At 43.5% G+C, this 14,752-nt stretch overlaps 1 protein-coding gene across 1 annotated transcript in view; it reads left to right on the top strand.

Moving 5' to 3' along the window:
• plppr3b (phospholipid phosphatase related 3b) overlaps positions 1–11,169 on the top strand; it is a 14,072-nt gene extending 2,903 nt beyond the window's left edge. Inside the window, exons 2-8 of the mRNA XM_005922961.3 lie at positions 3,709–3,817; positions 4,583–4,768; positions 5,288–5,414; positions 5,506–5,701; positions 5,797–5,854; positions 6,202–6,375; positions 6,955–11,169. Coding sequence (XP_005923023.1) covers positions 3,713–3,817; positions 4,583–4,768; positions 5,288–5,414; positions 5,506–5,701; positions 5,797–5,854; positions 6,202–6,375; positions 6,955–8,355 — 2,247 coding nt within the window. The 5' untranslated portion in view covers positions 3,709–3,712 and the 3' untranslated portion in view covers positions 8,356–11,169. The remainder of the gene's footprint in view (positions 1–3,708; positions 3,818–4,582; positions 4,769–5,287; positions 5,415–5,505; positions 5,702–5,796; positions 5,855–6,201; positions 6,376–6,954) is intronic.
• Positions 11,170–14,752: the final 3,583 nt, after the last annotated feature.

Raw genomic sequence — 14,752 nt, forward strand, 5'->3', positions numbered from 1 at the left:
GTAAACTTTAAGTAAGTACTGAATATTATGTCACTTATTTATGTGCAAATGTTCAATAACGAAGAACATGAAAACATTACTGTTGGCCACATGTCGGCAAAGTTATGTGACATTAGTGACGTTTGTACAAACTTGGTTTTAAAGCCTTTACTTTAAAATATACGCCGTTCAATAGCTGACCTTAATCTTACAGAGAATGATCAAAGCTCATGTAGAAACAAACAAATGAAAAAAAGATTTTCTCCTTCATTTCTGTCAAACAATGCTGTATGTAACGTTTCCAGCTGTTAGTATCATGGTTGCTAGGCAACCTGGGCAGCGCAATGGAGGCTAGACAGTCCCATTTCACAAGCCTCGCACTTCCGCCCTTAGCGGTCTTTAAGTACGCGGTCCTTGAGGATCGTTGAGGCTGCGTACTTTAAGGCTGCAGACCCTGAATTGACCCTGTGCACGAGAAAATGCTAACTTCCTGGTTTGAGACCGGATGTGGGGTTGTACATTTCCGGGAGCTTTACTTTGCAGTCAATTGCTACTGCAAAGATATACTCCAAAATCATGTCCAAAACTCGAAAACGGAAAGATCGCATTAAGTTACAAAAAGCAGAAGGTGGGAACACTCACCACTGTTGTGTCATAAAAAATCTAATGATCAATTTTGACGTTTAAAGAGTTTAGATCGATCAGTTGTTTACATCACTCAACACAAGCAGAACTGCATTACTGCATGCAGAAGACACATCGTCCACATTCAGAAGCACATCTGTGTATAGTGACTGGTCTTATGATTTAAACAGGCAAATGTTCAGCATTCAAACTACAGCTGAAGAATAGTCAAACCAGATGTTTCCCCCATTATGTCGAGATCAGCTAGTCAAGTACACACCTACACAGCATGTTAACAAACCGTGAAAAAAGCCACACAAAAAATGAATGATTGCTGGTAACGGTTTCTATACATTAGTATTTAAGAAGAGTATGTTGTGACTTACCTTAAAAATTACAGCGGTCCCTCGCTAATAACGCAGTTCACCTTTCACCTCGCTGTTTTGCAGATTTTTTTTAGTGCACGTTTGCATGCTTTTTTTTTTACGTCACATTGTGTCCTGCGTCCTGATCGCTGCAGACGATCTCCTCCGTGACGTCTCTCCTGTACAGTACAGAATCGCTGCATCGATCGCTAGCAGTGTGACTCTGAAGTGCAGTACTGTATGTCCACGATGTCCACGAAACGTTTTGCACCGTCAAAAAATAAAATTGGCTACTTGATTTCACCTATCGCTGGTTATTTTTAGAACATAACACCCGCGATAAACGAGGGACAGCTGAGAAATATAACATTTGAATCCCTTTTCTCTTTTGCCCTGAGGCGCGGGGGAAAAATATCGACAAGTCGATGAACATCATTTACAGATATATTGGGTAAATGCCCAAGACATCTATAGAAATGTAAATCGCCGCTTGATTCATTCATTTGCTTAACTTGTTTTGGACCGTAAACCAGGCGCGAATAGGACACCGGAAACAAAGCTCGCCACAGGAGTTTCCGCACCGGAAGTAGCATATGCTAACGTGCACACAGTCAATTGGGATACAGCCATGGAGTACTGACCATCCACCATGGATACTGATTTAATGAGCGCCTCCAGTTTAGTATTTTTCATCTTATTTTAGCAGAATTCCCGATTACTGCTGTTAGTGCTTCCCAGAAAAGGGAAGGACGGATTTGATTTTTATTTTTAATTGAATTCTAAAAAAAAAAAAATCATTAATTTTGAGGGATATCATTTCACAAAAGCCCCTACCAGCTGAAAGTTTTCTGTCTGGTTAGGTACCAAGGGACTGGTCAACAAAGAAACAGTTTATTCTGCCATATGAGTGATGCATGATGAGGAGAAGAAAGAAAAACACCTACTGTACCTTGTGGGAATAAAAAACAGGTCAACACTTCCAACCTGCTCCATAAAAGTTGAAAGCAGCTTAGCCTTTTTTGTTAGGTTCATAGATTTATGACTGGATTGATCCAGTATTATTACACAGTTTAAATCTCCCCCAGGATCAATTCCTGCAAGTTCAAATCTGGAATTAACAAGATTATTTTCTCTATAAACTTATCATCCCAGTTTGTGGCATGACCAGAACCACGCTAGACGTGTTGTGAAGGAGCCCGTCAATAATTATGAGACCTCTGTGTGGATCTGAGATGACAGTGGTCGCAGTAAACTTGATTTTTTTTTTATTATTCCGTCCCACATGTCTTAGAATTAAGATTGGAATGAAATATATTGCCCTCCCATCCTTCTTTAAGTCTTCATTTTTATTCAGTTGGTGGATTTCCTGAAGGAATGCCATCTCACATTTTAAGTATTTAAGGCAACTGAATAGTCTGACTCTTTTATCAGGCCCATTTAAACCTAGCAGCCCTTTTAGCATCAATACTGTCCAGCATGTTTAGCCATGACTAACTGAGTGAGAAAGTTACAAAAGGTGAAAATATTAATAAGAACGATCATTGGGATAAAGCGCGAAACATCATTCAGCGCTTCTGTAAACTAAATCTAAACTTGTCGCTGTTTTAGAGGCAAGATGCAGAGTAAACATTATTTCCAGAAACCTCTGGTAAGACATTCTTTTAATACTGGAGAGGCTCCCATCCTTTTGTGACAAGTTAGAAACTATTAACATGAAGATTGAAACTAAAATAAGATGGCTGAGCGATGCAATAAAACAGATGAGCATTTATGTCTATATATATATATATATATATATATATACACACACACAAATTTGTACATGCTCTTGCACACACATGTCAAAGACAACAAAGGTGGGGATTTTCTGGTATGCGCCTGCATGTAGGATGTTGATTAATCCAACAATAAGGGGAGCATCTGTATCTTGAGTACGGCTGATTATCATGAACGATGGGAATGTGTGCGTACTCGTCGTACTCCTTACTGAACCTCTGATCAAAAAATCTTCTGAGCTTTATCAGGTGAGTGAAGGTGGGGACATCTTTTTTGTATGTCACGCACAACCGGGCCACGTACAGTGTAAAGTAAAGTGTGCGTGTTAGTCCCCATAGGGAAATAGTTCCTCTGCATTTAACCCATTCACCCAGTGAAGCAGTGGGCAGCCACCAGTGCAGCACCCGGGGAGCAGTGTGTAGGGACGGTACCTTGCTCAGGGGTACCTCAGGGTAGCCGTTCAGTGGAGTCGAACCCCCGACCTTCCAATCATGGGGCCACCACTCTACCTACTGAGCTATCCCTGCCCGAGTACAGCGAGTGGAACCTGACGTTTCTCTGATGCTTGTCTCGTTTTAAACCGCTGAATGCAGCTCTTTTTTTTGAGCAAGCGCAATTCAGACATTTTAAAAGATCTTTATGGTAGTCCCTTGGTATTTAAACTTATGGTTCCTGCCTGAGCGTAGTGGAGCTTCTTTCCGTGGGAACCATAAGAAGAAGGAATGTGCGAGATTGTCTGGATCTGAAGGTTGAGGTTCAGCGGGCTCTCTCCAGTTAAGACTTAGGGGCCTGCTGGCTGCATCAATACCTCTGACATAAAGTGCCCCATGTTTTTACTGTCTGTGGAACCGCCCCTCCTGCAGCTCTGTTGTGATTTGACAAGTTCAGCCTCAAATGTTTGTTTTTTCATAATCAGGAAATAATGCTTCAATCTGTGTGTGTGTGTGTGCGCGTCCGTGTATAGGTTGATGAGGATGATGATGATGATGATGACATCCTCACCCTCAGAGAAGATGAAGAAGAAACCTCCAAAGGACAGTCTGACTCTGCTGCCATGTTTCTACTTCGTAGAGGTGAGAGCAACAAACAAACAAATGGTCACATGACACAGAGGACCGTACCTACAGTCAGGTCCACCGCGCTATTTTTCAAATCAAACAGCATGTGAATTTCAGACTTTCCGCTTTAATTCAACTCATTTCATAAAAGTTCTGCATGAACTGTTTGGAAAGCGCTTTGAGGGCCCTGAAAAGCGCTATATAAATGCAATCCATTATTATTAAATTATTTTCATTTAGAGGATAAAAAAAACCCCTGAACAAATTAACATAATTTTCATTATAATTCGAGTATTTGATGAAAATCCTCAGTGACCATCTGAAGAGCCCATGGACCACACGCTGATGGTTCAGATCCTCAGACAGTCTAAACATAGATGTAGCTTCTGGGTCTGAATCGTAAAATCTGAGTTCTCTTACACTTGTACTCTTTTTACTGACCACCAGGGGGCAACAGCTGACCTCAGGTCCTGTGGAGGTGTATGGGGAGACAGTGTCTGCCGGGACCTCTGTAAAAAAATAAAAAAACTAAATAAAAAAAACCCACTGACATCATGAGTTTATGGTCATGATTTCCAGATGACTGAGCCAAACTTGAAACTTGCGATCACACACACTCACTAACAGAGGTCAGCTTATCTTACAGAGGCTATGAAAGGATTCTGCTTCCTGTTTACACTACCTGTAAACTCAGAGCTACATTTTGGCAGCACTTCCTGCCGTGTCGACAAGGATCAGATGATCCCATTAACAGATGTTTATCTGTTTTTCTGCATGCAGCTGCCCATTGTGGCTTCTTCTATGGTGTCGCTGTACTTCCTGGAGCTGACCGATGTGGTGAAGCCCGCTCAAGTGGGTTTCCGGTGCCACGACAGAGATTTGAGTATGCCGTACGTGGATGGAGGAGATGAGCTGATCCCACTGTTGATGCTTCTAAGCCTCGCCTTCGCTGGACCTGCTGCTTCAGTACCATAATTTATTAGAATTTATTGATTATGTAGGAATATGTTTTTAGTGATGGCGCACTTGCCTAGTCGGATTGGAGGCTAAGAAGATGACTGGAGGTGATGCTTGGTATATGTGATTGATGGGTGGGTGGTTTAGTTTTTGAGCGGCTGAATGAAGGGTTGGTCGATGGATGAGTGATTGGTGGATGGTTGGTTGTTTGGTTGGATAGGTGATTGGTGGTTGGCCAATGACTGTTGAGTGGTTTAATAGGTGTTTGTAAGTTGGTAAGTGATTAGTTGCTGGTGGATGGGTGGGTGTGTGGTTGGATGGTTGATGGGGTACCCTGACTCTCCATTCTGACCTCACGAACAATGAAAATACCTCAGACGTTTGGAAGTCTTTGGTGTCTTTGGTTTCCTCACCTGTACATCTCCACCTGTGCATAAACTAGTATTTCATGTTTGGTAGTTGTAGAAAGTGGGCGGGGACAGCCTGTCCTGCTTCAAGCTGCTGAGGTGGATTTGTTTTGTGCCCCAGATTATGCTGGTGGAAGGAGCAATCTACTGCCTGCAGTCCCGTCTGAAACTCCGCCGAGCTGAGGGAAGCATCAACGCTGGCGGCTGCAGTTTCAACTCCTTCCTGAGGAGGACGGTCCGTTTCGTAGGTATGACTGTGTCTGCAGAACCTGCTGAACATCCACCTGTCTGTACCCTGTGACCTGCCACCAGTCTTACATGTCAAAAGTGTTCCTGCAGGTGTGCACGTGTTCGGCCTGTGTGCGACCGCGCTGCTCACTGACATCATCCAGCTGTCCACGGGGTACCACGCACCATTCTTCCTCACTGTCTGCAAACCTAACTATACTCTGGCGGGTGTGTCATGTGACAAGAATGCCTACATCACCACAGACATCTGCTCTGGGCAGGATGAGCACGCCATCATGGCTGCGAGGTGCTTGCCGTACTTCCTGTTTGTGTCGCTGTTTGAAGTTTTCAGACTGATCATTGAGGCATGTTTTGTTTTTGTTTTTCTTCCTCTTCTTACAGAAAGACGTTTCCTTCCCAGCATGCAACTCTGTCAGCGTTTGCTGCTGTTTATGTTTCTGTAAGTGCGACAAAGAAAACCTTCCCACAGAAACAAGCTCGTGTGATTTTAGGTCTAGTGGTCAGAGTTCAGGTTCAGCCCAGAAATGCTGGGTCGGCCATGCTGCTTTTAACGCATGTAAATTAAAAGCTGATTTTAGACTCAGATTAAAGTTTAATTTTCCATCCCAGAATAAATTCATTTTACACAAAAATAAATAAGAATAAACAATGTTCACATTTTAAAAAATGTCTTTAGGAAATTTTGTCAGGTCTGCTTGTACTGCTCAGTTTTGTTTGTGTTGATAAAGATGTGTTGAATTTGCTGTATCATGGCATTCTCTGATGTTAGCTTCTGTTTCCTGTCAGATGTACTTTAATTCGACCATCTCAGACAGCACCAAGCTGCTCAAACCCGTGCTGGTGTTTGCATTTGCCATTGCTGCAGCGCTGACTGGCCTGACTCAGATCACACAGCATCGTAGCCACCCCATCGACGTCTATGTGGGCTTCCTCATTGGAGCCTTCATCGCCGCCTACCTGGTGAGATAAAGGACACATCTGGTGTGTGTTTCTGTCTGATGGAGCTCCAGAGTCTGCAGCTGTTGTCATGGACATGGCTTTGTGTTGGTGTTGTCATGGCGACTGCATCAGCTTAAACCGGAGGCTGATGGTAGATCAAAAACCAACAGCTCTGCAGCTCCAAGTGACTCAAATCTTGATTTAGCCAATAAGCTTCAGCCGAGGAGCTTCACAAAGAGATGATGGGCTGAATATCCAACTGAATAAGAGGGAATATTAAACCTGCCAGCACAAAGAAACATCTGAACAGCACCTAAAATACAGACAGAAGGTCACTGAGGCAGCTTTAATCATTCAGCCTGAAAAACACAGCTAAGACTTTCAAATAATTCAAAGCCTGATTTAATAGAATATCATCCAAAGACACCGACTCAGTTGTTGAAACCGGGAGATTTGGTTGTTTTTGAAGAGGTTGGTAATAATGTAACAGATCTTGGTGCTGGTCTCTGAGGTTTGATCTGATTATTAGATCAGGTTTCAGAGTATTTTTGAGGTTTGTGACTCTCCAAAGACTCACAAGATTTTATTCTCCTCCGTCAGGCCCTTCACGCTGTCGCCAACTTCAAATCATCTGATGACATCACTCCACCCCCACCTCCTCCACCCCTAAAGGCGGACCCTCTCCGAGCACTGACTGAGCGGGGACACGAGTCGGTCTATAACAAAGGCCCTGCCTCTGCCTCAGAGAGTAACGATGAGATAGCAGCAGCTCCGGCTCCCATGGACCGGCTGGATGGCCTGGGGCCCCTGCAGAGGGAGAAGGGCTCAATGGGAAGTCTGAAGAGGGCCAGTGTGGATGTAGAGCTGCTGGCTCCCCGAAGCCCCATGGGAAAGGAGACCATGGTGACCTTCAGCAACACGCTACCAAGAGCTAGCATGAATGTAAATGGTGTACTGGGGGCCAACGATGCCTCTGAGGAGGCGGCGCAGCCGGTCCAGCCAGTGCAGCCAGTGCAGCGCCGTCTGAAGGCTGTTCAGGTGCCCATGGACCCTATGCGGTCACAGCAGCTGGTGTCGGAGTGGAAGCAGAAGTCGATGGAGATGCGAGGTATGGGTGTTCGGGACGAGGCAGAGCACGAAACCAGTGAAGACGGCTCTGAGGTAGGCTCTGTGGGGACTGACGATGGCGGTTCTCAAGCCCCGATCTACCAGCCTGCAGTGCATGCCGGGAGGGCAAACGCAAGTCGCAACCCCACTCCACCTCCAGGGGGGGCCAAAGCTGTGGCAACACCCAGACCCCCACAGATCCCAGAAGCAGGACCCCCACCGGTTTCTCCAAAAAGCGCCCTAACCCGAGCCAAGTGGCTCGCCATCCGGGAGAAGACAACCGGGGAGGCATCCGGGCGTGGTGCTGCCAACCAGCCACGACTCATGCAAGTCATTGCCATGTCCAAGCAGCAGGGCCTCCTGCCGTCCTCGTCCTCTGGGGAGAAGTCCTCCGAAACCACATCCACCTGCTCTGCCATCTCCTCCGCTGCCGACTCGCCACACTACCGCCACCCCTTTGAGCAACCACGGGAGGGGCCAGGTATCATCACAGTGGATGCCCATGCACCCCACTATCCTGTTGTCCAAGTCCCGCTTCCTCCCCAGGCCCAGCCCCCATCAGGTAATGGTAACCCATGGGAGTGGGTGGGGGCATCCAATGGGGGAGACCCACGAGAAACCTACAACCTCTCTAACCTGAATCGAGGAGATTCGGCCAGCCGCAGCAGCAGCAGCTTCCACCCACGCCGCTCTGCCTCACCATGCGCCACTGTCGACCCTACCATATCCTCAAGCCCACCTCACCAGCAGGTAGAGATGTCATCAGATGCTCAGCGCAGGGAGATGGCCATGAGGCGCAAGACAGCACTGGTTCTGTTGGATCGAGAGATCCGTAACCAGACTGAGCAGGAGAACTATTATAAGAGTCTGCAGGGACGGAGGTTCAAAGATTAGCCTGTTACCTTTCAAAATAAAAGCCTTACTCTGAAACTGGTCACTAACAGCACAAAACCTGGTTGGCAACAAGGAGCGTGATGCTATGCAAGCAACAAGCTGTGAGAAGAGGTTTCCACCCAGGAGATGATGAGCTCAAGGTTTAGGAGCTCAACACTTGGACAGTTTCTCTTCACAAAAAGACATCTTACCTCTCAGAGAGTCTAGGAGGACATCAATGCTATTGCAACTATTTATTTTTCCAAGTGAACCCACCACAGAGGACCATATTATTATTATTATTATTATTATTATTATTATTATTATTATTATTATTATTCTTGAGATAAGTTGCTATCCAAAGAAATCATCCCAAGAAGGATGGATTCAGTGGTTATAAACAGAGACAGAGGTGTTGTTCACATTTATCAGATGATCTCACTGTTTTTGGTCAGTGATGGTGCTGAGGTACCTCTGCTCTTCCACCCATTCAGTTTCCTGTTCAGTGACTTTAACTTTAGAAAGGATTCAGGCTGTGGCTAAAGGACAGTATTAATCCTGAAGGAATCCAATCACAAACTTCTTTAGACTGACACAGACTGACCCAATTGTTCTGTGATCCAGAAAGGAACACCTCCATCTGTGCCGAAGAGATGCTGTCCACTGTGTTGAGCCTCTAAGAAGAAAGGAACTCATTCAATAAACAGCTCAAAGTCAAAGCACAGAGACAAACTCAAACAGTAAATTTTTGAAACACCCGAACAAACCCTAACCCTGCAGCAAACAAGATCCCTGCAACAAACAAGAACCCTATGACAAACAAGAACCCTCCAACAAGCCTGCGACAAACAAAGAACCCTGTCACAAACAAGAACCCTCCAACAAACCCTAAACCTGCGACAAACAAGAACCCTTTGATAAACCTGAACCCACTGACAAACTCTAACCCTCCATCAAACAAGAACCCTGCAACAAACCCTAACCCTGCGACAAACAAGAACCCTCCGACAAACAAAAATCTTCCAATAAACAAGAACTCTCCAACAAACCCTAACCTTCCAACAAACCGTAGCCCTGCGACAAACCATAACCCTGCGACAAATAAGAACCCAGCAGCAGAACCCAACCCCTCCAGTTATGGATTCTGTGATGGCGGCCATGTTGGCAGTCGAATTCAGATTGTATATTTCTTGCCTCTCTGGTGTGATGGTTTGGTTGCTATAGTGATTTTCAGCATGTTTGTTTGTTTGTGTGTGCTGCTGTCTGATTGGTGGAGGTTGTGAGCGTTTTGTTTTTGTGTGTGAATGATAGTACTTATTACTAATGGACCGACATGAGATTAAATCTCGTCACAGACGTTTAGGTTTAAAAAGAAACTAGGTGATTTTATTTCAGCTTTATAAGTGCGAAAGACGGCCGAAGGTTTACGTGCGTGAATATTAATCAAATGTTTCTTCAAAGAATCGGAATGGAAAATGGTGTTAAAGCCATGGCTTCACAGTAAAGTTATTTATTTCTGTCTACAGAAAGTTTATGTTTCAGTTAAACAAGATTACTTATTTGATTGATTATGCAGGTCCTGATTGTCCACAGAGATCAACATCTCTATGAAACATCTGAAACACCAATTATAATTAACGTAGCGTTGCTAAAAAGTTTTTTTAGCTCAACGATAGTGATTCAGAGCAAAATTATGGACAACTTGTGGTGTTTTGACCAGCTAAACTGACATATATAACCGTACACTTAATACCAGATCGAAGTTTCTATTTTCTTGGATAAACCTGCATATTCTGCCATCCAAACATTCATCTTCTTAGCTTCTTATCCAGCTTAGGGTCACCTTGTGATTCAGGTTGGTTTAACTCTGTGAGGTCTTCATCTGTTATGACCCCAACCCCCTAACCATTTCTTTTAAGCCTCGTCCACAGATGAAATGATTCAATCTGTAGCAGATGTTTAATCTCTAAAAAGACTTTTCAGTCTGTATGAGGTAGAAAGACTTTTGTTGTCCCCTGATTGCTGAGATTTAAGAGAACAATTTTTAAAATATTACATATTCTGACAGGACAGGATTAGGGTCATCGTGATCATTTTTTTTTTTGCTGTTAAAATCCACTGTCTGCAGCAGACATGGACGAATAAAGAAATACCTTAAAGAGAACATGAAGCGTTCCACATATATAGGCTAATTCCCATCATGGAGACCTGCTCTCAAAAACTGACATAGATGTGACTCTGTCTGTAAAGCTGGATTTAAGAAATAAGCGATGAAATATAACGTTTTAAAAATATGTTTAGCACCATCTTCTGTCAGTATGGAACATGACAGCATGTGGTTGGTTGGTTTCAGGTAATAGACATTAGTTTAGGTTAGGACAGAACTGATAACGCAGAGGAAAATAAGGAAACTAAAAACTAATTGTTGTGTTACTATGAGTTTATGTTAAACTGATTGTTGAAACTTGTTTGGCTAGCTGCACTCAAATGGGAAAATCCATTAGCATTAATATTCGGGTTCGTAAAGCACTTTAGAAACGAGACCTGTGTGGAGGAGAGCCTGTTTGAGCCACCAGAGTGACAAGCTGGAGTCTCACAATCCAGCTTTTCCTCATCAGATTGGGTGTACCAAGCCATGCAATCAGCTGGCTACATTGGAGATACTGAAGACATCAAATGTAGCAAAAACAAAATTGATAAATAACTTTAAATGTTTTATATTTTAGATTCTCCAAAGAAGCCACCCTTTACTTTGTTGACAGTGCTGCAAACCCTTGGCCTTCTCTCAATGAGCTTCATGATGTGACACCTGAAATGGTTTTTACTTCACAGGTATGCCTTGTCAGGGTTCATTTGTGTCTCACCCTTCTTAATGGGTTTGGGACCATCAGTTGTGTTGTGTAGAAGTCAGGTTGGTATACAGCTGACAGCCCTCTTTGACAACTGTTAGAATTCATATTATGGCAAGAACCAATCAGCTAAGAGAAACAGTCCATCATTACTTTAAGAACTGAAGGTCAGTCAGTCCGGAAAATTGCTAAAACTTTGAGTGTCCCCAAGAGCAGTCGCAAAAAACACCAAGCACTATGATGAAACTGGCTCACATGAGGACCGCCCCAGGAAAGGAAGACAAAGGAGTCTGCTGCTGAGGATAAATTCACCCGAGTCACCAGGCTCAGAAATCACAAGTTAACAGCACCTCAGATCAGAGCCCTGATAAATCCCGCACAGACACCACAGTCACCTGACCTAAACCCAATGGAGATGGTTTGGGATGAGATGGACCGCAGAGTAAAGGCAAAAGAACCAACAAGTGCTCAGCATCTCTGGGAACTCTTTCAAGACTGTTGGAAAACCATTTCAGGTGACTACCTCATAAAGATCATCGAGAGAATGGCAAGAGTGTGCAAAGCAGTAATCAAAGCAAAGGGGGACTATTACGAAGGATCTAAAATATAAAACATTTTTTGAGGTATTTCACGCTTTTTTGTTTACTACATAATTCCATGTGTTTATTCATAGTTTTGATGCCTCAGTGGTGTAAATTATGCTTTATATGTGTAACGTTTCATGTCCTCTTTAAAGTTGCATTCTGCTTTTATGACCACCACCATCTGTTGACACTGTAGATTCTCACAGTGCCAACAGTAATAAAAATAAAGAAAACACATTAAATACGGTGTGTCCAAACCTTTAACTGGTAGTGTATTTGGGCTTTGCTTTTCCTCACTTCTAATATGAAGTAATCCAGTCAGTGAGATGATGTGAGGAAGAAACAAAGGGTCACCAAAAAGTGTGGCATCTCTTCCTCAGAGGCTCCACTTTCTTGGGTTTTTTTCACATCCACCTGTTTTCGATGCAGACGTGCTGATGGTATTCCCAGTTGTGCTTCAGTAAAAAAAAAATAGTTACATTTGTGCTTTGTTGTGCATGTAGTGGGGCTGTTATGTTGTAAACTGTCTGGATGTTTTTGGGAACAGAAATTATTTTGTTGCATAAATTAACGCTGATCGCATCAGCTGATTCTGCTGCTTGGTACACTTGGTCAGAGGAAGAAAAATCAGTTCGTGTAGGTCAAGTAAACACCTGTCACCTGGCTCAAACAGGCTCTCCTCCACACAAACCCGAATATTATGGCTAATGGCTGGATTTTCCAATTTGAGTGCAGCTAGCCAAACAGCAAAGAGCCGCTTACTGCTAAAGAGACAGACAGTGAAAGTGGACAGTATATCCTCAGTTTAACATAAACTCATTGTTGCAGTCAGGGGCAACACAAATGGCAACCACATGACATCACTGACAGAAGATGGCTCTAAACAACTTTTAACTTTAAGCATTTATTTCTTAAATCCTGCTTCACAGACAAAGTTACATCTGTCAGTTTTTGTATGTAAATTATGCTTTATATGTGTAACGTTTAAAGTTGCATTCTGCTTTTATGACCACCAGAGGGCAATACATTTGGTTTAAAAAAAAAACCAACCTTTTGGTTTTATTCAGGATTCTTGTGTGATATCATGTGCACATTGCTCAAGACTTGCCTGATATATTGGATGTCATACAACCACGTCACCACAGAGGGGTGTGGTTGTTTTTTCTCTCACATTTTAAAGTTTATCTCATCATTTAGCTGGTTCATCACCACAGGTGTAGTGCTGTTTAATGACCGCTGTGCACCTGATGCACACGTTTCTGCTTCTATCGCTGTTTCAGCACGGAGGCTAACTAACATGAAGTCTTCATCACTTCTTCCATGCTGCTCGCAGCTCTATCCTCCCTGATGTGTCTTCTCTCACTCAGACATTTTTCTTAGTAAAGTTAAAGTCAGGGTTATAAATACATCTGCAGCTTAGACGGAGGCAGGATTGATCCAGAGGAGAGCAGAACTGCTGACCGAAACTGTGAACATGATTCACAGTGAGATCCGACCCAAGTTACATAGTAACCATGTTACGTCCATAAATGTTAGCTTTATGGCCTGTGATGCTGCGTATTTATTAAACTCAAGATTCCATGGCTGTATGACTGCACTTGTGCTGAAACACTGCAGTTATGCATTGCTCTGCATGACAATTAGTTTGTAATTAAAACGTGTCTGCGTGACTTTTCTCAGCAGTGTGCACACAGAGAGAGCTTTTTTTCTCTCCCAGGGCCATACACACCGCACACATGTCTGTGAAAATGCAGCTCTGACCGTGTTGATCAGATTAATGTCTGAATCCTAACATATGTAACATCAACTTTAATAACTGCCAGCAGAAACAACAGAGCCCATATTTATGCTCATGTCACAGTAACAGCACCTTCGTGAGCTCGGGGATGTCCCTGGTCTGTTCATGTAAAGCTGTTTCCACCTGAGTCTCAGTCCACTCGATGGAGCTCGCACTGTTCCTATCAACAGAGTTCTCTCTGATGTCACAAACATTGATCCTCCTTCAACCTCCTCTCACTGATCTGAGCTCACGGTAAAACCTGACCTTACACTTGATTATTCCGTGACGACATCAGTCCACTCGATGGACACATGCTTGTGACATCATGCTTGTGACTGCTGCTTTTTATTGATTTTTTTTTGTTGTTTGTTTTTGTGCAGACCAATTGAGCTACGATCACTCAGATCCACTTAAAGCCATGACTAAATTTCACCTAATTAAGCTAACAGTGAATATTTTATTTTGCATTTGGAAAAAAGTGATGGAGTGATCTTCTGGCAGCACTATACCTGTGTTTATCACTTCCAGAGTTTCAGGCAGGCCCAGAGAGTGGCTTGCACGCTAATGTCTTGTGACTGAAAAGCCATGTATAGGAAACACCCCTCTGCTTTGGGGGTGTAATCAAAGAGCTGTGTGCTGCTTGATGACATCACGCATGCTGATTCGTTCCATCATGTAAATGTTGGTTTGAGGACAATAGGAGCTCAGAAGAATAACATCCTGAAACAATCGGTCTGTAAATACGAGGCGGTCCGTCCTGCTGTTCCCGTGTCCGTGTGTTGTTGCATGTGATGTTTCTAAATCGGCGCGCTCTCATCTGAATGTAAAACCATGAAGCATCATATGAGTGTATAAAGTGCTGCTATAAAAAGAGCTGAAGAAGCTGTTTCAGGTGCATGCTCTGTGGTTCCAATTAAAGCTCGTTCTTCATCACTGTGTCTTCCTCTTTTCTTCCAATGATGCCATCGTGGCTCTCAGTAATAATTGTTAATCCCGGTTGTTTCCTGGTATGCAGAGGATGAAGCCGTTTGTGTGTTGCACTAACTTTTCCACAGATGATGTGATGAAGACATCCCTCAGAGTCTTTGTCAACTTGTTAATTTCCTCTTTCATCTGTGAAGGTTCTCAGTCATCCAGGTCATCGTAGTCAAAGGAGCTTGCAAAGAAAAGCGTCTGGACTTCTTTAAGTTGCTTGAAGACGTTTC

The sequence above is a fragment of the Haplochromis burtoni genome, unplaced genomic scaffold (assembly GCF_018398535.1).
Source record: "Haplochromis burtoni strain Fernald_Lab_line unplaced genomic scaffold, NCSU_Asbu1 Contig_61, whole genome shotgun sequence".
NCBI classification, from domain to species: domain Eukaryota; kingdom Metazoa; phylum Chordata; class Actinopteri; order Cichliformes; family Cichlidae; genus Haplochromis; species Haplochromis burtoni.